Source organism: Alosa sapidissima, chromosome 14 (assembly GCF_018492685.1).
Source record: "Alosa sapidissima isolate fAloSap1 chromosome 14, fAloSap1.pri, whole genome shotgun sequence".
Lineage (NCBI taxonomy): Eukaryota > Metazoa > Chordata > Actinopteri > Clupeiformes > Clupeidae > Alosa > Alosa sapidissima.
Genome location: NC_055970.1, coordinates 28,069,778 through 28,094,291, shown reverse-complemented (window position 1 = coordinate 28,094,291; position 24,514 = coordinate 28,069,778). Strand labels below are relative to the sequence as shown.

The window sequence follows — 24,514 nt, the reverse complement described above, 5'->3', positions numbered from 1 at the left end:
CCCCCCCCCCAGCACAAGGTGATTAGGCTCATTATCAGATGCTCATGTACTGGGCGGTACCAGTGGTCTGGACCATGAGAACAGGGGGAAGCAGTTTCTGCACAAGTCACAGAGCCCCATCTCTGAGTCTTCCCAGTGTTGTTTTTACATAACGAACAGGGGCCTGTTGTCATGCTGCCCCCCTCCCTGTCCGCCTTGACCGCACGTGCCTCTCTCCCTAGAACTGTCAGGATGATGATATCACTTCCTGTGTGGTCGTGGTCGTGCCGTGAAGCCCCTGCAGCTTGGTGCGGTCACTATGTGAATATGTGTGCAAACATGGCCCTGGGTGGAGGAGAGGCCATCTGGGCCCGCAGCGTCTCAGCACCTCACCCTGGCCCAGTGTGCCAACAAACTGACGAGCACACAGCCATGGTGCCACCAGTAGGAGCTCAGCAGCCCTGCCAGCCCAAAGGGGCACAAATAGAAATAGAAAAAGGCCACTGAGTTGCTTTTTTTGTCTGAAAATATTTCTGCCCTTTGCATGACTGTTTTCATTGAAATTACTTCCATGTGCAATCTTTAGCGTGCACAATTTTTGTATGTGTAAATGGTTGGCTTTGGGAAACATTTTGCAATGTTCTGTTTGCAACTGAAAAATAAAAAGTCTTTTGCAATTTAGCCTAGATATATTTAGCAGTAGCCTAAGTGTTTTTGGCAAATGGGAACTTGATTTTTTCAGCGGAATGAGTTGAATTTGCACTTTTGGTTTCAGATGGTCCCTTTTCAACTCCCTACATTAGCATAACCTTTGAGATGTTAAATTGAAAAAAACTTTGAGATGTTAAATTGAGTTGCCCAGTTCTTTGAATTCATCTTCTTCAAGATTGTATATGATGAGGGCCTCTAATGGAGGAGTGTAAATCATGAGGACTTTTTACTCAAGAGATGTGTTTTTTTTTAGCATTGGATGTATCTGAATAAGGAACTGTCGGCTTTCATGAATTGTGACATCAGCTGAGTTGAGCACTCTTCAGCCCACGTACCACACTCTACTTTTGATTGGATCTGAAGCTTTGTGAAGCACAGTTGGGTCACTTTTGTTTAAGCGACGATTACTGTAGCAGTAATCGGTACAGTTATCACTGTCGTAATTGCAATATGAACCAACACAATTACCAAATGAACCAACACAATTACCTAATCGCAAAAGCTACAAATGATGCATAGTCTGAAATCATGCATAGTCAATTTTGTCACATTTCATAATTTTATATGCATTTCAGCCTCCTTGACTGTGCCACTTCTGGTTGGTGGGTGTGCGTAGTGCATGAGGGGCACAGAAATTCTGATTGGTGAGCTTCACAGTCGGTCAGAGGTGCTGTGCTTCTTGTGCGCTGGGTGTGCTCACCAATCAGGGGTAGCACAAATTAAAGAGACATTTGGAATATTCAACTGAATTAATTCATTGACATTCAAAAATCGAAAATTACCATACACATTGCAAAATCACAATTGCAATATCTGTCAGAAAAATCACAATTAATTTAGATATTTTCCCCAAATATCATGCAGCCCTAGACTGCTGATTGTGTATGATTGGATGACCTTAACATGTGACTGCCAGACTTGTATGCAGTAAACAGTGTTGCAGATGAGGTGTCAGTGGACCCCCAGCATTCTTCAGGCACATGCCTAGTGTTACATAAGTCCACAGTCTCTTGTTTGAGCACAACATGCCACCCCAGATAGCATCTCAGTCTCAGCTGTGTGTACGTTTTAGACAGAGCCCGAGGGCATTGGCGTTCTCTGTCACCTTTCAAGTCAGCTCTGAATGGCCTTGCAGTTGTAGCAAATTACCATGGCTGATGGATAAACTTTAGCTCTTACACAGCAACACAGGAAAAGGTCACTGTTTGATAAAATGCTACTTTTGTTTACAGCTGTCCTCAAACAGTTGACCTTTGTGACGTCCACAAAAAAACATAGTTAAACTGTGTTCAAGCCAGCTGACCATGTGCAGTACAAGATGAACCATTTGCATGTTTTCATGTCTTTGCATGGTGCACTTATAGCTTTAGTTAAGGAGCACCTACAGGGATCCACATTTAACCTTAGGATTCAGCATTTAAGCTGGAAACCATTCCTGTCTGTCACTGAAAGGTTAGGCTGATACTGATATGACAGCGTCATGATGTATAGCGCTCAGAAAAGTATGAATGTGAAAAACACTTGTTATCTTGTGACTTCTGTTGATTCATGGGAACTTGAATCATTTTGATCTCTTAAATTGATTCTGCATACAACATGCTTTTATTCGTTGACAGAATCTTAAGCGATCAAGACTACTACACCAACCATTTGTAGATCACAAATCATTACTCTTTGAGTTAATTTTGGTGAGGATTCATTCATGAGATGTGTTGGCCTTAACACTGACATTAGCATTGAGTGTGTGTCTGTTTCCTTCACATCTTTTTTCTTTTCACATCTTTGACACTGCATCATGTGGGCATCTTGTTGTGAATGTTACTTGTCCTTTTAAAGTTCACGAGGATTTGAATCGCATGCCACCAAAGAAGCTGTGAGAAAAGGGCTCTTTGAGAGTGTTTGTGGTTTGGTGCTGACCCTCTTAGATCTGTGGTAAGGTATCTTCAGTGTGAGCTCTCCTGCCAGAATAAAGGTCAACTGTCACTTATTGCAGCTGATACGCTGACAGAACCAATGCACTTTTGGCGTTTGCTATTGCATGTCACTGATTTCACAGATGCTCTTTTGAGCCCTGTTGAAATGGCCTGACTCATGTCTACAAAGTCACGAAAGATGTCCCTGTTAAACAAACAAACAGCAGAAGAAACGGAGTGGGGGCCTGGAAGGAAAGACGGGGAGAGAGTGCTGAATGTGATTATTTTGGCAACAGTGTGGATTACCCTGCTAGGGGCAGACAGACCCAGCTGACCAAGCCTTGGAAATTGCTGATTGTGCAGCATGGAAACAGGTGGCTTATCACTAGCCGTCCCCACTTCTGAGCAAAGGCAGTGCACAGCAGGTCCCCCTGACCGGTCAAATGCCCCAACACGCCCCAAATCTGCGGCCCCCTGCTTAGACACGTACTCATGTTTCACACAAATCTCTTTATCCTCTCTTGCTCAGTGTTGCAATCAACTTTGTTCGAGCTGGCGGTAATTGCACAGGGGAACAGGCTTTATTCCATTACCTAAACTGGTCTAATGGATCAAATAAGATGACTCCGATGGATCTTAATGGATCATCCATGCTCCATGTCATGTCTTGCGCCAGGCTTGACCAACTTCCTGGACCCTCTGATCCTTGACTGCCCTTTCATCCCCTAGTTCCCCTCTCAGGTCTTTGTGTTCCACCTCAGCTGTGACACACCAAACTGGCCGAACAGTGGGAGGATTACTGCCTTGCACCAGGGAGCTGGATTGCAAGTTATGTAATGAGCATTAGTGTTACAATAAATAGGATTCTCCAGCATGGCCGGACTTTGGGCCGGCCAAGTGAAATGTACAGCCCCTCTGGACAGATTGAATTTGCAGTGGCTGATCTCCCAGGGCATGAGAGTGAATGGGTTCAGTTTGCTGAAGTGAGAAGTGCAGTGCTGGACCAGCCCAGGGGACGAGGGAAGGAAGTTATTTTTTCTTCTTCTTACCATTCTTTGTTGTTAGTCAAGGGGAAATTTTAGTGTCAATAAGCAGAGGTTTCTATGACACTTATGGAGGCTGTCTGACCTCCTGTGAGGAACAGTTGAGGTGATGTTTGCCCAAACACTACGCGCTTAGAGACAGAAGAGCGCACTGAGTAGATGGAAGAATGATGCAATCCCCTGCACTTGTTTCTGATAAAAGTGGGTTTAGCATAATTGGGAGGCGATGGTGCAAGGAAAAGGTCGCAGCTTAAGACGTGGAACAATGTGAAAAGAGTGAAGAGCATCATGAAGGGGATGGAAACCAAAGCCCCACAGTGGGCTTGGGCAGAGGTGGCCACCCCTCCAAGGTTCCCACACCCAAGCCACAGCCTCTCAGCAGGCCCTGAAATATGGAGCCTTTGTCTGAGCTGTCAGTCTGCTCCCATGTCCTCTCTTATCCTGTTATGGCAGAGAGAATGACATGATCCACACTGATCCAGGCTGTCTGTGTTGCTGTCTTCCCTCACTCCAAAGTCCCTATGTCCACCGCCTGTCTCAAGCAGCATTGTTGAATTGCTGGCAAAGTGGGCTATTATTTCCTCTACTCCTTAAAAATATTCACTCCCCAGTTGTTATGAAGGGCATGCCAAATCATATGATTACAAATCCTGAGTTAGCCTTTGGTAGAAATCAGGGTTAGTTTAAGAAAGGAAACCGATCCCAAATTGCAAGATGAAGCCTCTTTTGATCATTCTCACATCAGATTCGTTCAGTGTCACTCATGGACTGGTCTGGAAGTGCATGTGGCTATTGAGGAACCTTTTGCAGACTCTGGCAGACAGCAATCCCTCAAACCACAATGCAGTTTAATTATGTAAACGGTGTTCTGTGGACCCCTAAGCTGTTTAGCAGCCTTGCATAAGATAACAGTTAATGAACTTCATGTAGATGATAAAAAGCTTTAGCTAAGTGTTCTCAGAAGGGACGGTGGGATCTCAGCTACTTTCTACATTCTCACAACTAACTCACATTCTCAGTTTTTTTTAGAATGTGTTTTTTTAAAAACCCTAATGCTCTCTGTTTTGCTCCCCTTTTGAGTTACTGCACTGGTTTGCGGGGCATCTGTGCCTTTTAAAAACACAATAGAGGTACAGAGAAGCAGCTGAGTTCACAGGAGCAGAAGGAGGAATTATGTTCTCTGCCTCTGCTGGCCCATACACAGGAAACTGTACCCAGGTCTGTGGCAAGAGGCTCTCCCCCAATCAGATCACAGGGCCTGTTGCTATGTGAGTTCTGAGTCTGCCCCCACCCCTGCCCAACCTCTTCCTGAAGAGTGGAAAAAGGAAGAGCTCTGAAACAGAAGACAGGGAAACTTTAGGAGTTTTACATAAATGACCTGGTCAGCCCAGGCCACATTAACAATATGAGATGGCATTAGCCTGGAAACACGGATAGGAGGAAATAGGTGGAAACTTTTAGGCAGCTCTCCTACCGCAGTTAATGGTCTCTTTTAAATAGCCTCTTGGCAAACTCACTCTGTACTTTCATGAAAAACAGTTGACTCAAAAGTAGGTTTACAGCTTCAGTTTAATGTCCTAAACACTGCTTCACACCCTAGATGTAACTTTATTTTAACCTTTTAAAATATGTCTTTTTTCCCCTATCTGTTAGTAATAAGTACAGAAACATGTGGAAAGACTGTAGAAAAGCTGCTTTCATCTTTAAATAAACTCTTTGCCGTACAATGTCATCATGCCCTCCCATGGAAACTCAGAACCTGAGTATCCAAGCCTCACTGGGCACAAATGACTCTTGTCACCACACCAGACAGCCGACACACACATTAACATTTTTTGTGTGTTGCCAAGGTAACCCCCCCCCAACACACACACACACACACACACACACACACACCACTCCCATCAACCACTTTGGATAACAGATCCCCGACCAGAGGGTTTTATGTTGGCCTCGTATTCAACCTGTTTAGCAGTTAATTGAGCCTATAGGTGTATACTCTGGCCACAGAGTGAATCTGTCCTGTTGTCCAATGGCCGACTGAAAGAGCCAAGCTCATAGGAGTCAGAGGATGAGCCCTGATTAAGATTAGAACTTCAGGACAAAGCTAAGATTAGAGGTACCAGCTGAAGAGAGAGAATGAGTGGTAATATGTGGTCCACCTGTATGTACCTATATGAATGCACAGAGTCTTATCGATGTCTATCTTTACTGTGTGCATCTTACTTCGGAATAAGTCGGGTGTCATCGGTCTGCCTCGGACAATCTCTGGCAGAAATGTAGGGCTGAGGGAACTGGAGGGGGAATGACATATTGAGCTAGAAGAAAGGACACCGAGAGGGAGGGGTAAGCAGGTATGCAGGCAGACTGCTACAGTGCCTCTTTGTCCTTGCTGTCTGTGCTGAGGCGAGAGCCGCATTGCCATTCACCTCTATCGCTATCTCCCCCCCCCCCCCCCCCCGGTTTCTCTCCTCTCCACCCCTTTATTACTGGGATGGCCAATGTAGCGGAAGCCGGGCTGGTGATGTCTCTGCGTGCATCGCTCCGTCATGTGTGCCGTTAAAAAGAGCAGGGCTCCAGCTGCCTCTCGGCTCTCCTTTGTCCCACGCTCGGTAATGTAGGTCACGCTGGCCTCTGTGGCGTAGGCCTACCCCAATTGATGGGCCAGCGCTTTGCGCATTAATCCTGTGGAGGGCGTTCGTTGGCTGCTGTGCCAGTGCCAGCCCAAGAGAGCAGGTGGCACTATAAGGGTACACCGTCAATGTGCAGCGGCAGACGTTGAGCCCGCTGGCACTGGGGTGGCGTTGGGCAGCGCTCTCCCCTGTTATGTCCCTGTGTGCTTTCCCTCTGTCCTGTTATGTCCCTGTGTGCTTTCCCTCTCTCCTGTTATGTCCCTGTGTGCTTTCCCTCTCTCCTGTTATGTCCCTGTGTGCTTTCCCTCTCTCCTGTTATGTCCCTGTGTGCTTTCCCTCTCCCCCTCTTCTGCCGTGAATGATGCCTTTCTTTTACCTCCTCCTCCACCCCAACCGCATAACGGCAACACGGCTCACTGTTCAGCCCGCAGCTGTTCTAATGGCCAAAGTCACTTTCACCACTATGGCTGGGAAGGAATTAATGGATAGCTCCACAGAGAGCTTGCTCTCCCATTCAGCTCATTCAGCTGCGGGTGTAAGACCATTGAAGGACTTTTTTTCTCCTCAAAGGGAGCACAGACATTATGCACCTTTTTCGCATAATAAATCCGAGCTCTTCTCTCCTGACACCTGGAGCTGTGCCTGAGCCCATGGCATGCACTATTTGGCTCCTATTTTAATCAGCTGCATAGTTTAAATTTGCAGTATCAGATGCAGTATGCCTTTATTTGAACTAGGATGTAGTTCCGCAGGAGGCTTGGAGGCCATTGCTAATATTTTTCTGGTCCTATAAAATGATGTTAGGCTAATTAATGTACACCTGAAAAAAATAAGCATGGAGTGCACAGGATTTACTTATCTTTTTGTTATATTATATAATGTTTAGATTGACTGGAAAGATTCTAGAATGATGTTTACTGTTTCTTTAATTTACTATTAAGATCCTACTCAACACATTTCATGAATTTGATAAAGCTAGTTATATTGTGCAAGTCCATGTCTAAATCGTTTGGCCAACTAACTGTTGAAAGAGCATAAGAAGCAGCCATCTTAAACTTGGCATAACATGGCCAAACAGCAGTTTAGAAGCATTAAAAATAACAAATGTAACAATAAAAGCGGGCACCAGGGTAGTTTTGCTCAAACAATCAGCTTTGCTTTGCTTTTTCTTGTCCAGTATTTAAAGAATTTGAAGGACAAGGTGGTTGGTTCTGACAGCATCTTGCTTTTAAATGAGACTGTGTGTCAGTCTCCCTCTTCTTCCCTCCACACTATGCTTTCTTTCTCTCTTTGTAACAGTAGGCCTAAATGTAAAACAGCTTTCCATCACAATCTAGTAAAGCAGCTAGATGAACTGACAGCAAGCTGATAATTGACCCTTCAGTGACGGGCTTATGAAGCCCTCAATGGGCCCATTGAGACCCAAGTTCCTCTCTCGGTCCCGTCTTCCAAGGTGTTCCTTGGTGCTGAATGAGTAATGGCCCTTTCCACCGCGGCACCGCCCTGCTGCTGAATACTCCTCCCGTCTCTCCTTTCCACTGCGCCGCTCCCAAAGCAGGCACCCCCACCCTTACCCACACAGTCTCAGAAGGGAGTCGTGTTGCCTCGCTTGTCCTGTAGGATTGAGGCTCTGCGGGTTTCTCACTATTTTGTTGTTTTCAGGAGAACTGGGTAGGGGGAGGTGGCTGTCGGGGTGGAACGGGGAGTATTATGGGGTTTGTGTGTTTGTGAAAGAGAGGCAGAGAGTGTTGTTTAGTCCATGGTGAAGCCCTCAGCTGTGGGCCCTTACTCTTTCTCTCCTTTCTCTGGATGGATCGTCCTCTTCACCTCTCAGCGCCCCCTCTCCCCTCCCCTCCCGGAGTCCTGTCTTCATGTGACTGTGTCTCCTGGAAAGTCCTGCCCAGCTGAGGTCAGAGGGCAGGGCCTCTGACACATTCCCCTGACAGGCAGCGCAGCCTGAAGCATTCCACTTGGCTTTTGGAATCACTTTTCCCCCACTCTCCTGGCAAAGAGCGTGTTTGGTGCAACCATAGACTGTATATATAGAACAGTCTATGGGTGCAACAGTCATGGTCATTTGGACCTCATGTCTGCACCTGCGCAGCTGGACTCTGCCCTCTCCTCCCCAGCTCCTTGGGTGGGTGCTCTCTTTGATGGAGCCCAATTCGGCTCTCTGGCCAGAATGGGACAGTAGTTGAGGTCCTTGGGGAGATGCATATGGGTTTATATCAGAGCATTACAGACAGAAGTGATATTGACTCCAAATGTCAATAAAAGAAACAAGCAACAGTTGTAGGTTAGTGGGCCAGGGACTGTTTGGCTTATTGCTTAGTGCCCGTCCTTGGCTCTGAATAATCATGATGTGCTGGTATATATACAGTGCTTTCAGATGAAGCAATAGTCCTGCCTACAGCACCTGAGAGAGGGTTTAATAAGAAAGCTCCTTAGGTTAACCTTTGACCTGTGCAATCACACAATCATCTGTTTGAGCTGTGTGCCCATGTAAGAGTCCTGGTCTGTATAAATATGAGGCCAGTGAATGATAAGCTGTATGTCTGTGTGTGGGTGTGTGTGGGTGGAGGGGTGGCGGTCTTTACACACTGTTTAAATTCATCTCAGTGCTGGCCGTAAGCAGCTTTTCCATGTAGGAGTTGCACATAATCTGTGGCACCAATGATGCAAGAGCCTCATGAGCTCACAGATGTGAACCTCTCCTCTCTGTCCTGTCCTGTCCAGCTCTGTCCAGTTCTGCCCTGTCCCATCGTGTCCTCAGTGTCCTGCTCCAGGGGCCTGTCACAATTCATTCTTGGCATTCTGCGTCAACAGCTCCTCTGTTCCGTTAGCTACTGCAGTGTTTTCCAACCTTTTTTGTGCCACGGCACACTTTTGACACTTAAAATGTCCCATAGCACACTAACATCCTGTGTGAAGAAAAAATAATCATACCATAAACATACCATAGCCTAATTTAATTGTTGTTATGAACTGGATATGTGATAATTCCGTGAATACTGGATATGGGGCCCCCGTTGTACAATGCCTGCATACCACAAATAGTGCAATCATACAATCAATGAGAGCATGTGGTTATAAATTCTTTGATGCAACAGTTGCTTTTCTGCACCAGTGAGTGACACTTGGGTAATTTTCTGCGGCACACCTGATGATCTCTCACGGCACTAGTGTGCCCCGGCACAGTGGTTGAAAAACACTGAGCTACATGCCGCTAAACACACTCAGCAAAAGGGAATCTGTCTTATTTAGGCATAATTAATGGGCCCACTTACTGAAATCACTTATTTTTTACATTCTCACCACATTCAATATGGAGGCTGTGTGAGGTCTGACTTTGGAATACCCTTCCTGGGTTAAGCCATGGTTGCCCTCTGCAGGGAGGGCCTTCTCACTGCCAGTGGCCCTTGGCTTGCTGTAATTACTCTCCATGCATTGCTTTGTGTTGTGGCAACAGGCACCGTATGATCTGGCCTAACTGGATTCGAATGCCCTGCACTCCTGGGAGTGTAGAGATTGGAGAGGGAGGGAGGGAGAGAGAGAGAATTGAAGTCAGTTGGCTGGCGGCTGACGTTGATGGCTGTAATTGAATCTGCCGTGTGAGCAACGCTGGCAGCCACACTCCCGCCGCCAGAGTCCGTGAGCTGACCGGCGAAGGAAACCGTATATGGAGCATCCCGTGCCCCCGATGAAGCTTTAACGAGCACAGGCTCTTTGGGAGATTAGATGAGCCGTACGTAAGCGCTATGCCACTGACCTGCGTTCCCACTATTCACTGCAGGGCTGCCCGCTTGTAAGTGCTATGAGATTATCCCAAATGAACAGGACAATTAGATCATTTTTCCTGTTTTGGCTTGATTGCCAAGCAGATTTCTTATCAGGGCGTTGTGGACCCCCCCCCCCCCCCCCCCCCCTCTCTATTGGTATCTCTACCTCTCTTGGTCTTGCTCTGACTCTCTCTCCCTCTCTGTTTTTCTGGTGACATGGGTCACTTTAGCGCCGAGTGGATTGCTGTGCCCTGCAAATCTATGGATTTAGTTGTGTAAGAAACCCCAACAATGGGGTCTGATTGTGTGTCTGCTGTGAGAGCAGATTATTCAATGAGCTTATCTTATGGCCGTGTGCCCTAAGCAGCAACAGCATTATGTCCTCCCTGGTCCTGGCCAAACAAGAGCTACATTATCTGTTCAAGAGAGACATAAAGGGAGAGAGAGGCCGTGCTCCATGCACACATAACATGTGAGATTGGTGGGAAGGAGAGCGTACATCCAAGCTGGCAGTGCTGAAAGATTAATAATTTTTTAATTGAAATCGCAATTAGCAAATCGGCAAGGCTGGCATTAATCGTGTAGCTCACAGGTTATTTGTGAGTATTTTGGGTTTACCAGTGATGTGCAAGCAAAGGTAGCCTGCTGTGCTATACCTGTCGTCAAGCAGTTGCTACCTCCCAATGCAGCACAATGAGCAACATCTGAACAAGCACCACATGTAGCAGTACAATGAATGTACTGCAAACAAAGAAGCAGTGCTGGTTTTGCCCAACAAGATAAGAGTAAGAAAACAAGTATTTCAGGTCATTTTAACGTATTATATGGTGAACATTGAACTGAAGCTTCACTTTCAAAAATATATCACTAATTAAATTCATTGCCATATCTGTCAGAGAAATTGCAATTAGATATTTTCCCTAAGTCAGTCAGCCCCACAAGCTGACGCTGGTATTGTGTAAGCAACACTGCACGTGATCTTGAGATTTCAGCTGGCATTGTGATAGCTTCTGTTCTCACCCAGTGCCAGCTTCCCCTTGCCAGTTCTGCAGGTTATGCACACCCACCAACACTCACGCCAGCACGCACACACACAGCCACACACAACAAGGCAAACACTTTTTTTTCCCTTGGAGGTGGAGGGCTGCTCATCAACCACGATGAGGGGAGGGTGGAGAGACCAAACCAGACCAAACCAGTTCCCCAGACCAGACACTCTCCTCTCGGCCTCTGACTCGTGCCGCTCCTGTCAACACCTGTTTGTTTTGGGTTGACTTGTTTTCATTTGACGCCTCCAGTCAGCAGCGCTGTGGGCGAGTGGACCTGCTGCCCCCCCCCCCCAGCCGGCCACCCTGTGCCGGTGCTCTTTGAGTGGGGCTCTGAAGATCTGGCCTCGCGCTGCCCCAGCCAGCTGATCCAAAGGCAGCACTCCAGGGCCCCTGCAAAGGCATGACACTAATAATACTATCCACCTGCCATGCCTACTGCAAATAGCCGGCACTTACATAAGGGCCTGCAGGACGGCCAGAGCGAGCGAGCGAGAGGGACGGAGACGGAGAGTCCGAGGGAGAGCCTCTCCGCTCCGCTCTCTCTGTTAGTGTACAGACTGTGCATCTAGATGTGTTGTGGTGAGTCATAGGTGTGACTCCGTTGTGACAACAGACTGGGTCGTGTGTGTGTGTGTGTGTGTTTGTCAGAGATGTGTTATCACTCCAATCTCACGTGCCCAGATGAACGACACAAGACCTTTAGTCACAGGAATGTTTTGTTCTGGTTGGAAGGGAGTGGATGCATCTGACTTGATTTCATCAGATGTCAGGTACCGTTCATATGATTCAGAAAGCCCTTAGGGTGCACTGAGTTGACCATGAAGTCCATGACGTCATGCCATGTTTGTCAGCTTTCGGGCTGCACTCTGTTGCTGTTTCTCTGCTATGCTCAGTGTTCCAGGGCAAGGCTTTCCACCGCTCTACTGTCTCTGTAGTGGCGCTGTGCTGTGCTGTGCTGTAGGAGAATGCAGCCCAGCAGCCAATCCAAAGCTGTAGAGGGACCCTATGCTGCCCTTTACGTGTTCCTCCTCCCCCTTCCCCCATCCTCCTCCTCCTCCCCATCCTCCTCCTCCTCCTCCTCACAGTGGTCTGGCTATTGTGCCTTGTTTCTGCCCCTCTACCCAGCTGATGTTTGTTTGTGCAGTGTGTGCCTCTCCTCTTTTCACTCCTCTTTTCACTCTCTCTTTGCACCTCACTGTTTTCCGCCCCTCACCCCCCTCTGATAAAGCTTTACCTTTTACCCAGTTTAGTTCAGGCTTACCATGTGTTTTGTGAGTCTCTGTGTGTGTGTGTGTGTGTGTGTGTTGGGGGGGGGGGGGGGGGGTGGGTAAGGGTACAAAGAGCACAGAACTGTGCTGTGGATGGGTCGTTAGTGTGCATGTCGTTAGAGTGTGTGTGTTGTGTGTTCTGCTCCTCCTCCCCCTCCTCCTCCTCCTCCTCCAGCTGGCAGCATGCTCCTCCTCCTCATGTTCTCTGTGTGTTGACTGCTGCCGCTGCTCCACGTGCACTCAGCACGTGGGAGGAGTTCCCTGCAAGAATGTGCATGACTGCCTGATTCTGCCTGGGACAGGGACACAGCGCCCCCCCTGCTCACAGCTGCACACACTCACACATTCTCACATGCATGGATATGCGTTATTCCATAGGCACACACATGCTCTGTACATAGAAGGAGGAGGGGCCGTGGCGTTGTGGGCGGGCCGCTCTGGCTCCAGTCCATCAATCAGCTGCCACAGATCATGAACCAGTGCGGAGGATTCAGCCAGGGAGAAGTGTGCAGTGAACACACACACACACACACACACACACACACACACACACAAATGAGTTTTTTTAAGTCGCAAGGCTAAAAATAGTCAGGCAGCACACTGTAAGAACATCCTCCATGTCAGCTGTAGCAGCACACACAGCAGTGTTGAGTGTTGTTGTAGTAGTTGTTGTTGCTGAAAGTGTTTACAGTGGCTTCTGTTTATTTCTCCTACTCAGGGATGACGAGAGTGAAATTGGTGAGAAAGCGGTGATAATGCATTAAACACAAAACATGGCCCTGCTCAGAACTGCAAAGCCAGGCATGGAAAAGCAGAAAAGCAACATCCCCAACCCTTCCCCCTCTTCACTTACGCTGTCTCCACGTGAGCAGAGTGAGCAGCTGATTTCCTGACGGATCAGCCTGCAGGTTGGGTGCTGGGCAGCTCCGGCTCCTGGGGAGGCCAGGGCGTGTGTTTCACCTGCTTGGCACTCGGACTTGCCCTTCCCCTGCACTGCCTCACTCAGAGCAGCTCTGAAGGTGCCTCAGAGCTCAGCACACAGCACACTAACTGCCCTGGGCAGCACACCCTGCCAGCGTGAGACGGAAACTATCAGGTGCGTCCTGTATGATGGTGGCTCTGCTAGTCTCGTTGAGAGCCAGTCCCTTCTCTGGCAGCACAAATGGGCCCCCTTGTAGTTTTTGTCTCCAACTCAGTGGGCTGAACGTGTACTGCCAAATCCCCACTCGCCCCTGACCCCCCACCCCCCTCGTGTATCACAGTGGAGCATAAAGGGCTGCTTTGAGCCCTACAGAAGCCCACTCTGTGGGAGCCTTTCAGAGGGAGCTCACGGTCCGAGAGGAGCTCACAGACACGCAGCACACTCTCTCACCCGCCAACAAGCCCTCTGGCCCTGTATTAAAACCAACCAGGGAGAGACTAAAAACTGCAGTCTAAAAATGGTGAACCCTGAGCCTTGGCACAAAGCAAGAAAATATTTTGAGCTGTGGTGACATGACCTCAAACTAAATGGTTTGTGTTGTGTTGGTATTCCCGATGAGGGTTTGTCTTTGAGGCGTCTGTTTGTCTTCCACAGAAGCAGATCAACTCGCTCTCAGCCTGTTTGCCTTCACAATGGCCTAACACATAGCTGTGTGTTTGAGCCACCCCACCCAAAGCCGCCTCTGTTCTGCCACAAGCACTGGGACGTCACATCACATCCATTAGGGCGCAGTATTATTTTAGAGATGGCTTCACGTGGGTAGCCGGCACCAACCGGCCACTCAACCGCACGACTGACGTGGAAAGGCTAAAATTATCAGCTGCATGGTGGAACTGGAAAAGTGCAGTCATTCATTCCCCTGTGTGTGTGGGTGTGTGTGAATTTTTAGGTTGATTGTGCTGTTAACCCAGCTGTTTGGCTTTTTCCTCTCCATGGGTAGTGCTCTTTAATCTGCATCTGAAATTGACACCTTCACCCCAGTGTTGTATGTCAGTCAACGAGGCTGGATTTCTGTAAATGGTAAATGGACTGCCTTTATATAGCGCTTTTCTACTCCTCTGAGTAGAAAAAGCGCTAATCTGCTCATCCTGAGCAGTTTGGGGTTCAGCGTCTGGCTCAAGGACTCTTTGACAGGGTCAGGAAGAGCTGGGCTTGAACTGCCAAACTACAGGCTTGCCCAATGCCTCCTCTACCTCCTGAGCCACTGGATAAAGTGTTTGACTTGGAGAGAGTGGCGGCATTAAGTAGAGGTTAAGTATAACAAAACTGGGAACGGAATAGGTGTTTCCTGTGCACAAATGAACTTAAGGATGTTTATCCAAGAGGACTGGAGACTGGAGAATGCAGTCTAAGTTTGTTTGCGGTGGCCTGAAACTAAAACAGGTGAGCCTTACAGGGATGTAATTTCAGGTGCTAATCTCCTAAACAATGCAGCACTCTGAAGCTGACAGGCAGGTGCCGTCACCAGTGGCTTTATCACAGCTGTGCCCCATCCCAAGCTCTGAAGCACTCATTGCCGCTCCGCAGCGATGGGGATTGACAGAAGGTTAAACAGTTAGTTTTCTTCACTCTTATCACTTGTCTGGGGCAGCTGTGCTGCTAGTGGTCCTGTTGGAGCCTCAGTGCTCTGATGAAGTCCTGCAACCATGACCCAAACTAGATAAGGGGCAGTGTGTTCAGCGTCCTCAGAGAGCCCACACTCATGCTGATGCCCCCGAGAGGCCAGCCGTGACCCTTCTTGTGGGGCGTATCGGGTGGCACGGAATCGCTGGACAAGGGTGGCCCGAGGGGTTGGGGAGAGAAGGTCTTAATTACAATGCTTAGGTTTCAGATGGTGTTAGCTGCACTACCTTAAGAGATCTGCATAAACAGTTTACGCCTGTGGTGCATTCCAAGCATGTTCCTGCGAGTATGTTGATATCAGGCATAGCTTTGGCATGTTAAGAGAGTTTAGACGCTTTTTTCTGCTTTTTCCTCCAAGGTTTAGTCTACAGTCAGTGCATTACGTCTACCTGCAAGCCTTCTTCAATGAAGTGTGATTGACACATCTTTGTGTTTACTCAACACCTATTGACAGCATCGGCAGGAGTCGATTTGGTGATGCCGTATGTTTATGTGACTGATGATGTGAATTATTCTATGAGGTGGCCTTGCGTGTGTGCCAGAGAGAGATGCTAACGTAGTGGGCTGTTTGTTTTGGATAGATAAGCAGCTTTGACTGCTCTGAGGCCAGCTAGAGAGAGAGAGAGAAGGAGAGGCAGGCAGGCTGCTGGGTGTTGTGGAAACAGTGGTGAGCAGAGGCAGACAGACACTGCAGAGGAACGGCAGTTAAGATATGTCTGCCTGTGAACAATGCTGTAATTATGGCCCTGGAGTCTGCAGAGGACGTGTGAGGATTTCTAAATGTGGGATAAGCTTGCGGTCAGCTGGGTCTCTCTCTCTCCCACACACACACACACACACACACACACACACACACACACACACACTCTCTGTATTTAGATTTTTGATCCCCCTCCTCTCTTTTCCCCTCAGGACCTCTCCCTGTTAAAAGCTGAGTAGAGAAATCATGCCAATTCTGTGAGCATCTGTTTGGTTGGCTGATCTGGATTCAGGCAGATTGTGAGGTTTCTATCCCTCCGGGTTTCAACGTGTGGCTTGTCCATCAGCTTAACTCATATTGCTGAGAGGGCTTTGAGGTCCACGTGCAGTCCAGGCAGCGGCGGTCCACTGCAGCTCAGGACTCGTCGGGTCGTTGTGTAACGCTCCGGAATGTCCACTAACCACATCCATCTGGGTTCTCTCCCCCACCCTCTTTCTCTCTCTCCCTCTCCCTCTCTCCCCTGGTCCTCTCTGTCTCTTCCCCTTGGTATCCCAGATGCTGGAGAGGAGTTCTTTGAGCATGATGCGGAGGAGTTCCTGGTGTTCCTGACCCTGCTCATCACAGAGGGCCGCACGCCGGAATGTTCTGTGAAGGGTCGCACAGAGGGCCTCCACTGCCCCCCAGCACAGTCCGCTCAGCCCGTCACAACCAAGCATGAATGCAATGACAAGCTGCCACAGGTAGGACCCGACCCCCACCTCAGCAAAGAACAGGGAACAGAGCAGTGTTTCACTCTGTTTATTATGTAAGCATGCTGGACAATTGTCATCTGTTGTGATCCCTGACCTTTCTTAAGGTAAAGCTCAAAAGCATAAACTTTTGAAAAAGACTTTTTGAGCTGTATTTTTTTATTCAGTTTTTGATGCCATCTCATGGAGTTGGCTGTGCACCCTCAGCCCAAAAGCTGACCCTCTCCCTAAAAGTGTCCCTCACAACTGTTTGTATGAGTGACCTTGTGTTGACCTTTGTGTTTTGCCTCCTCTCTGCCCTCAGTGTCGTCAGGCCAGGAAGACACGCTCAGAGGTGGTGCTCCTGTGGAGGAACAACATTCCCATCATGATCGAGGTCATGCTGCTGCCAGACTGTTGCTACAGCGACGAGGGCCTCGCCACCGATGGCACGGACCTCAACGATCCAGCCATCAAGCAGGACGCCCTGTTGCTGGAGAGATGGACTCTGCAGCCCGTGCCCAGGCAGTATGTCGCCTCTCCTCCTCTCCTCGTCTGGTCTCCACTGCTGAGAGATTGTAATGCTACACTTGTAGACCCTTTGTCTGGTGTTCTTAGTGACATGAGCTATAAAAACCACACCTCAAATAAATTTAGTCTTGAGCAGCACAGATGGGTTTTTTTAAGAGAAAGGCCTAATTAGGAGTTTCAAAGGAGCCTGGTCACCCTTAGTATTTTAGCAGCTTTTAATAGCTGTAATCATTTGGTTACTGTAAAAGAGACCACAATACTCAGGCTCTCTTCAATTATGCTGTTGTGAGAGGAGATGGACTGAAAGTGTTTAATTTCCCTCGTCCCCTGAGGCTTTTGCCCATCTGCGGGCGCTTGCTTTGTGCATAATGCAGCATGTGTGACTGTTTGACTCGCAGGAGCGGCGACCGCTTCATCGAGGAGAAGACTCTCCTGCTGGCCGTTCGCTCCTACGTGTTTTTCTCCCAGCTGAGCGCCTGGCTGAGCGCCTCCCATGGAATCGTCCCCAGGAACATCCTCTACAGGTCAGTGTGACTGGAAAGACAGTATGTGTGTGTACGTGGGTGTAATCTACTGTAGGTGCAGTAGGAATGGACGTTTCTGACCTGTGCTTTCTTGGTTTTGTGTACCAGAATAAGTGCAGCAGATGAGGAATTGGTGTGGAACTTCTCCGAAACCCCGTCAGAGCACGCCTTCCCCGTCCCCAACGTGTCCCACAGTGTGGCGCTCAAAGTACGAGTGCAGTCCCTGCCCCGCCAGCCCAACTACCCAGTCCTCAAGTGTAGCATCCACTCGGGCCTCCCGCTCTTTACGAAGAGAGGGCTGGACCCTACGGAGGGGCTTGTCCGTGGCGGTGAGCTGGGCGAGGCTCTGGGCCCGCACCTTCACCCTCGCCTGCCGGGCTCGCCCCTCTTCCAGCGCCCCCTCCGCCCCGCCCTGCCTCAAAGCCCCCTGAACTCTCGCAAATGCCCTCTGCCCGAGGCCGTGCCCCCCAACAAAGCCGTCAAGTGGTTCTACTCCAAGCTGAGCAGCTCCCCAGACACCAGGCCCTTGGACTGCTACAGCCCCTGTGCCAACGGGACCGAGAGCCCCAAGGCTCCTGGCAGGGAGTCCCCCGTCCGAGCCTTCAAGTCCCTCTCGCTGGCCGACCCTCTGGTGACCCCCGGCCCCAGTCCTCGGCCGCTGTCCGGAGAGACCAACCCTCTGATTGGCTCCCTGCTGCAGGAGAGGCAGGAGGTCATTGCTCGCATCGCCCAGCGCCTGAACTTCTGCGACCCTACAGCTCCGCACCTCCCCGACGGCCTGTTCAGCACCTCCACGCCGCAGGTGCCCAAGTCCATGTGGAGCCATGCGCCCGAGCAGGAGACCCTGTTCAAGAAGACCAAAGAGCCGCCCTGCTACCTGGCCCAGGCCCCCCCACAGCCGCCTCCACCCTCCCAGCAGAGCGCTGCCGAGGAGCGCAGCCGGCCCTCCATCTTCGACACGCCTGTCAGCCCGCGGAGCCGCAGCCGATTGGAACCCAAGCCCCAGAACCCCGCCTCCAAGCCGGCCTCCTGCCGCCGGCTTCTGCTGTCGGAGCCAGCGGACGGGCCGACGCTGAGCGAGGCTGTGCAGGACATCTCGCGGCTCATCCAGGAGCGCCTGCAGCAGTCCCATCAACTCCTGCACTGCACCTACAAGCTCTGCCGCCAGGGGGCGCTGCTCAAGGGCCAGCCGGAACCAAGCAACGGCTACTGCGGCCCGCCTGCGCCAGCGCCCGCCCCCAACGGGGCCAGAGAGCACGACTGTTCCCGCAGACCCCCGAGCGCGGCCTGTCCGAAACTTGAAACGACACCGGGCTGGCCCGAGCCGCCCGCATCTGACCGTTTACAAAATGCCAAAAAGGAGGCACGGAGTCAGAGTCCTCTGAGAGAGAACGGCCTCCGACCCGCGGGCCCAGTGCGGCCCCAGAGCCCCGTGCTCAGGGACATCACCCAAAGGCCCAGCCAGAGAGACTCTCCCCTCAGCCCTGCCTTCACTGACACCCCCAAGATGGACCTCATCCACAGCCTTGCCCTCAGGGACACCCAGAGCCCAGCCTACACAGATGCCCCCCATGCCCACCCCCTCAGAGAGTCCGCCTACAGCCCCACGGCCAGAGACGGCACCTACAGACCCCCCAGCTGGGACACCACCCAGAAGGACGTCCGTAGCACCACTGACAGAGACACCACCCCGCCTAAAGGCACAGAGTCTCCGCCCGTCAGTGGGAAAAGCGACCCGCTCCACGATGAAAATCAGGACCCTTCAAACTCCACAGTCTGCACAGCCACTAGCCTTACCCACTCAGCCCGCAGCCCTGACCGAAGTCCCCCTTCTGACAGGATCCTCAATGGGGGTGCCAGGAGTCCTCTGGTAAGCCATTCTTGCTTTTCTATCTCATGGCCAAACGCAGTGTACTGATTTAGTATTTCATGACATGAATATATAACTGATTGTTATATGACTGTTGTTTTTTAGAAGAGTCTGAATGCTTGTGCAGTGGTGCTATTAACACACATCACTGTTTAGTCTGACTTCACACATTTGCTTTTCATAGAGAGCCAACCCTCCAGCATCCCCCTTGAAGCCATGCAATAACTGGAAGAAGCAGAATCGCCACTCTATTGATGGGACCGCCACCAAAGCGTTCCACCCCTGCACAGGCCTGCCTCTGCTATCCAGCCCAGTAAGTTCAGTCTGGCAGCAGACCACAGGCTGTGCTGAACTTTCTCAGTTCAATAGCCAGTCTCAGAAGGCCACCCATCATTTATTTGGAGTTTTAGGTCATGTGAGAATGGTCTCCACTGGGTTTTGAGAGTTGATTATCGATGGTACAAATGCCTTTGTCCGTGGACTCAATTCTGAAGGATGAAAAGCGTTCACACATGCTGCTGTGGCCTTGCACGAGTTTCCTACTGATTAATGATAAAGAGGCCACATGGCAACCAGGAAACTTCATTATTTAGTCCAGTTCAGTAGGGCAGTGGTGTGTATAAAAGTGTGTGAATGAGTCATTAGATGTGTGTGTGTGTGTGTGTGTGTGTGTGTGTGTGTGTGTGTGTGTGTGTGTGTGTATTTAGTTCCTGTTTTGATGCTTGATTCAGGCACGTGACTCGTGCTTGCCTCATCTCGCTGGAGGCTGTGACTAACTTCCTGTCTGGGCCAGTGGCGTCCCTCAAGAAAAGCTCCTATTTCCTGCTTTTTTGGGGGGGGCATATGCTTGAGTTCTTGCGCGTGAGAAGTTCTCAAGGCCCAGCAGGGCCGTGCTTTTGTTTAGCTGAAGTTGTGGTTTTCTTTGTTCTTTTGTAGCCTTCTTCAGAGCTTAGAGCTCAACTCATAAGCCTCACACAATCTGCTCTGTCTCATTACTTGGGCTTGTTTAAGCTGTGAGGGAACAAAAACTCCCCAAAACTCAAGTTCTCTGCAGGATATGATATATGAGGGCTAATTCTGTTTTTATTGCTGCCATATGAGTGATGTGTCTGAGTTCTCTAAAGGGTGGGTGACTTCCTCCTCAGCTGCCTCAGATCGAGCTCCTCTCTGCTTGGAACTGTTCAAATACTTTAAACAGACACTGCTGTTCTTATGAGCAAAAAACAGCTTGATTTTCTTTTCAGTAGGCCTGATCATCATTTCAATATCATTCTCTTGGTTGCCATATTAAGAAATGGACAATGATAACAGCTCATTATATCATGTCATATAATTGTGTCTGTCAGAAATAGAATAAAGAAGAATGAAGAATAAAGATTTTATTTTCTCATTCACATTTATTTTCCTCATGTATAATCTTCTTTAGGTCTATTTTTGTGGACAGGAAATCTGATTACTGGAGTGCAGAATTATGTTTTCCCACATCGAAACCATCATCAAATGATGTGTTATGTACACAATCAGCTCTGCACTAGTCTACTAAGTCTAGCAATTACATAGATGACAGTTGTGGTTTAGCTGCCTCTAGATAAAATGCTGAGGAAATTTCTATCAACTTCCTGTCTGCACCTTTGGGTGTTTTTCACTTTCATGCAACATTTAGTTTCATAATAGAACTCAGAAATGGACCGAAACTGGGACTGAAATTCAAAAGTACACCTGAAAACCATTTTAGCAAGTGTAATAAAATGTATCGATTACAACTACCAACATTTCATCTATTGTCTACAGGTTCCTCAAAGGAAAAGCCAGACTGGATATTTCGATTTAGACACATCATTGATCCGCTGCAAAACGCAACCATGGGCAACTAGCAAAAGGTAACCCTAACAGAACTACCATTCAGTGTGTTCATTGCATTCAGCCGGAGTAGTGTTGTGTGTCCTCGCTCAGCACACTGCCATCTACAGTAAGCATTGCAAAGCTTACATAATGCCCTGATTCTGGCTATTCAAAATGGCTGGTTGGCTAGGTGGCTAGCTGTTTGATGCAGTGTTTGGATAATTCAGTAAATATAATTTTAAGTTGTGTATGTCAACATGTATTTGTTTGAATGCGTGCTGATGCCAGTTTCTATATGTGCATAGGTATATAAATTGCATGTGGGCATTTTATGCAATGTTTTTGCACAAGTATGTCTGACTTTCTGAATTGTATGTGTATATGTGTGTGATCCTGGCCTTATGGTTCTGACTGTGTGTGTGTGTGTGTGTGTGTGTGTGTGTGTGTGTGTGTGTGCACAGAGCCTGCTTGAAGAGAGAAGGCGATGAGTGTGAGCATCTACAGCAGCTGCTTAGTGCTAGTGCCCCACCTGCAAGCCTCAGCCTTCTGGGGAACTTTGAGGTAGGAAGCCAATAACATGCATATAACTAGCTGCATTCTACTATATGCTCATTGGCAATGTACATGTTAATTATACTTAATTCATGATTATTTCAAGCACCCCTTCACTGCTTTTCAGGGGTAATGTGATAAAATATGGAGAACAAACGTGTGTGTGTGTGTGTGTGTTACATGTGCTTGTCCCCTGTTTGGCCACAGGAGTGTGTATTGAACTATCGGCTAGAGCCTCTGGGAACGATAGAGGGTTTCACAGCTGAGGTGGGCGCCAGTGGAACCTTCTGCCCCAGCCACATGACCTTTCCCGTGGACGTGTCTTTCTACAGCGTCTCTGACGACAATGCACCTTCTCCCTATATGGTGAGTGAATGTGTCTTTTCTTACACGGTGGTGAACGACAATGCACTTTCTACCTGTATGGAGAGCGGCAACTGTATGTGTCTAAGCATTTAATTTGTGTCTTAGCATTTCAACTGAGATGGTGCCACAGTTTTATGTAGAACATTGACATCCATGGCATACCATTTGACTAGAAGGTGCTGCTACTTTGTATTTTATACGTATTTTATGAATTACTATGATTTTTTGTTCTCTTAGGGTGTTATAAACCTGGAGTCCCTAGGAAAAAGGGGCTATCGAGTGCCTCCATCAGGAACCATTCAAGTGGTAAGGCTGTTAATATGTTCATGGGTGTGTTTTGGAACGGTAACTGATATTTTGTTTCTTCATTTTAAGGACTAATCTAGTAATTCTATGATGTGAGGGCTAAATGGTGTCTTTAGATGGTGTTGCATCATAAATACTCACATACGTTTGAGAACAAAGCACACAAAGGGCCTTCTCGCCTTGTAAAGTAATAGACAGAAAGAAAGAATGCCCTCTAGTGAAAGGGTACGGTATATGATGAAATAAATACTATCTTAACCTTTGGTTAGGGTTTACTATGTATCAATAATGTACTTGTTGCCCATTTTCTCTAATCTTTACACTTGTATATTTCCTGTGTTTGTAGACCTTATTTAACCCAAACAAGACTGTGGTTAAGATGTTTGTGGTGATGTATGACTTGAGAGAGATGCCAGCCGGCCATCAGACATTCCTCAGGCAGAGGACCTTCTCCGTCCCCGTCAAACGGGAATCCAATGGCCATGTCAACAAGAAATCCCTTCCCCTTAGCCAGGGACGGACCCTGCGCTACCTCATACACCTGAGGTAAGATTATCTTTCTGACACACACGTGTCAACAGGTTTTCGTTTCCACCTAAAAAACCCTTAAAAGTTTTGTGTTCAATCTGCTCAGGTTCCAGAGTTCTAAATCTGGGAAGATCTACCTCCACCGAGACATCCGGCTCCTGTTCTCACGCAAATCCATGGAAGTGGACAGTGGTGCTGCCTATGAGCTCAAATCCTTCACTGAGTCACCTGCCGACCCCCGCTTCTCTCCCAGATGCTAACGACCTTCAGTCTTGCACTGGGGCCTTAACAATATCACACCCTCCAGGGCATGGATTTTTTGGCTGACATCGAGCCTTTAGTCTTTTGGTCAACTGTTATGTTCTTAAGCAGATTCACATTGATGTTTGCCTTAGAATCAAATCAGTGAACATCCTCATCACAGAGTGACATCTGTGGTGGTGTGCATACATATTTCTGAGTGTTAGTGGCAATCAATGCAGAACTGTGCAACCTAATGTGCAGAAGATGACTTTTGACCTGACTGAATGCTTTGCATCAGTTGAATCATCATTTGCTTCTTCTCAATAATGTTTTTGCACAGAGAATGACATTTAGGGCTCCCCATGTCCTCACATACAAGCTGTTGCTCAGTGCTCAGTCCTTCAGAATCAACTGGCCAGTGGGAGTAATCCGTTATTTCAGATGTAGATCTTTTATTTTTTCCCAAGTATTTGGTATGAGTAAGGAGCCATTACAGCTGTAAGACCATGGACCAGTTTTCCAAGAGAACAAGCAATCACGGCAGAAAACTACAGAATAACATTTGAAAGAGCACTGTGTTATTTCCATGAGAACTGGAAATTGAAATTAGTAATATTCTAATACCTATTTTTTGTACTGTTACAGAACCACTTTATCGGAAGTGTTGCAATAGAAGAAAATAAAATACAAATTATCTTACTAGTTTAGTGTTTACATATTTACTTTGTCAGTTATTTAATATTTAAATTAATATTTCATTTACTGCACATGTGATGGCCGTCATGCTAAGCATTATGATGTAGTGCAAATATGTTTCAATCATAATATGTATTTTTGACTTTAATATTCAGATCTGAAATAAATATATATTATATCTTTAAAGCAATCTTCAAGTGTGTTTGTATGTTTTGTATACTCTTGTGACACTTAACACAGGTTAGATTGACTAAATCCTGTGCATAGTTAGCTTAAACATATAGTTGTATGAATAAAAGCAAACGTCTGTTCCAGCCTATGCCCCATCCCTTCAAACACTTTTGGAACATCCTTCATAAACTGGATTGTGAAACAGTTCCAAAATTATGAGAGCCTGCATCAAGAAGATAGCCAGAGATTGGGTTAAGTCTTGTCAATAATAGATATGCCACTTCAATAACATTTTGATGTTGGCATTGCACAGCAAATGTTGAGGTGGAGTATTTAAAAAGTACTAGGAAACAATGAATATGCCCTACATTATATTTCCACTATGTACGTTGTTTGCCAATTATATAGGCCTATGTTAAATAACTTATGAGGTCATTGCCATGAGAGGTAGTTCTGCATTTGCTCTGCTGTGCCTAC

The 24,514-nt window shown here is 48.0% G+C and overlaps 1 protein-coding gene across 2 annotated transcripts in view; it reads left to right on the top strand.

Moving 5' to 3' along the window:
• Positions 1-24,514, top strand: part of fam214a (family with sequence similarity 214 member A) — a 49,804-nt gene that overhangs the window by 3,406 nt on the left and 21,884 nt on the right. The window contains exons 2-12 of one of the 2 annotated variants that reach the window (XM_042062362.1): positions 16,236-16,420; positions 16,734-16,936; positions 17,338-17,463; positions 17,572-19,333; positions 19,518-19,646; positions 21,125-21,213; positions 21,637-21,736; positions 21,935-22,093; positions 22,331-22,399; positions 22,746-22,945; positions 23,034-24,056. In XM_042062362.1, coding sequence (XP_041918296.1) covers positions 16,236-16,420; positions 16,734-16,936; positions 17,338-17,463; positions 17,572-19,333; positions 19,518-19,646; positions 21,125-21,213; positions 21,637-21,736; positions 21,935-22,093; positions 22,331-22,399; positions 22,746-22,945; positions 23,034-23,187 — 3,176 coding nt within the window. In that variant the 3' untranslated portion in view covers positions 23,188-24,056. Of the gene's footprint in view, positions 1-16,235; positions 16,421-16,733; positions 16,937-17,337; positions 17,464-17,571; positions 19,334-19,517; positions 19,647-21,124; positions 21,214-21,636; positions 21,737-21,934; positions 22,094-22,330; positions 22,400-22,745; positions 22,973-23,033; positions 24,057-24,514 lie in introns of those variants that run through there. The other variant, XM_042062363.1, reaches the window with a different exon arrangement.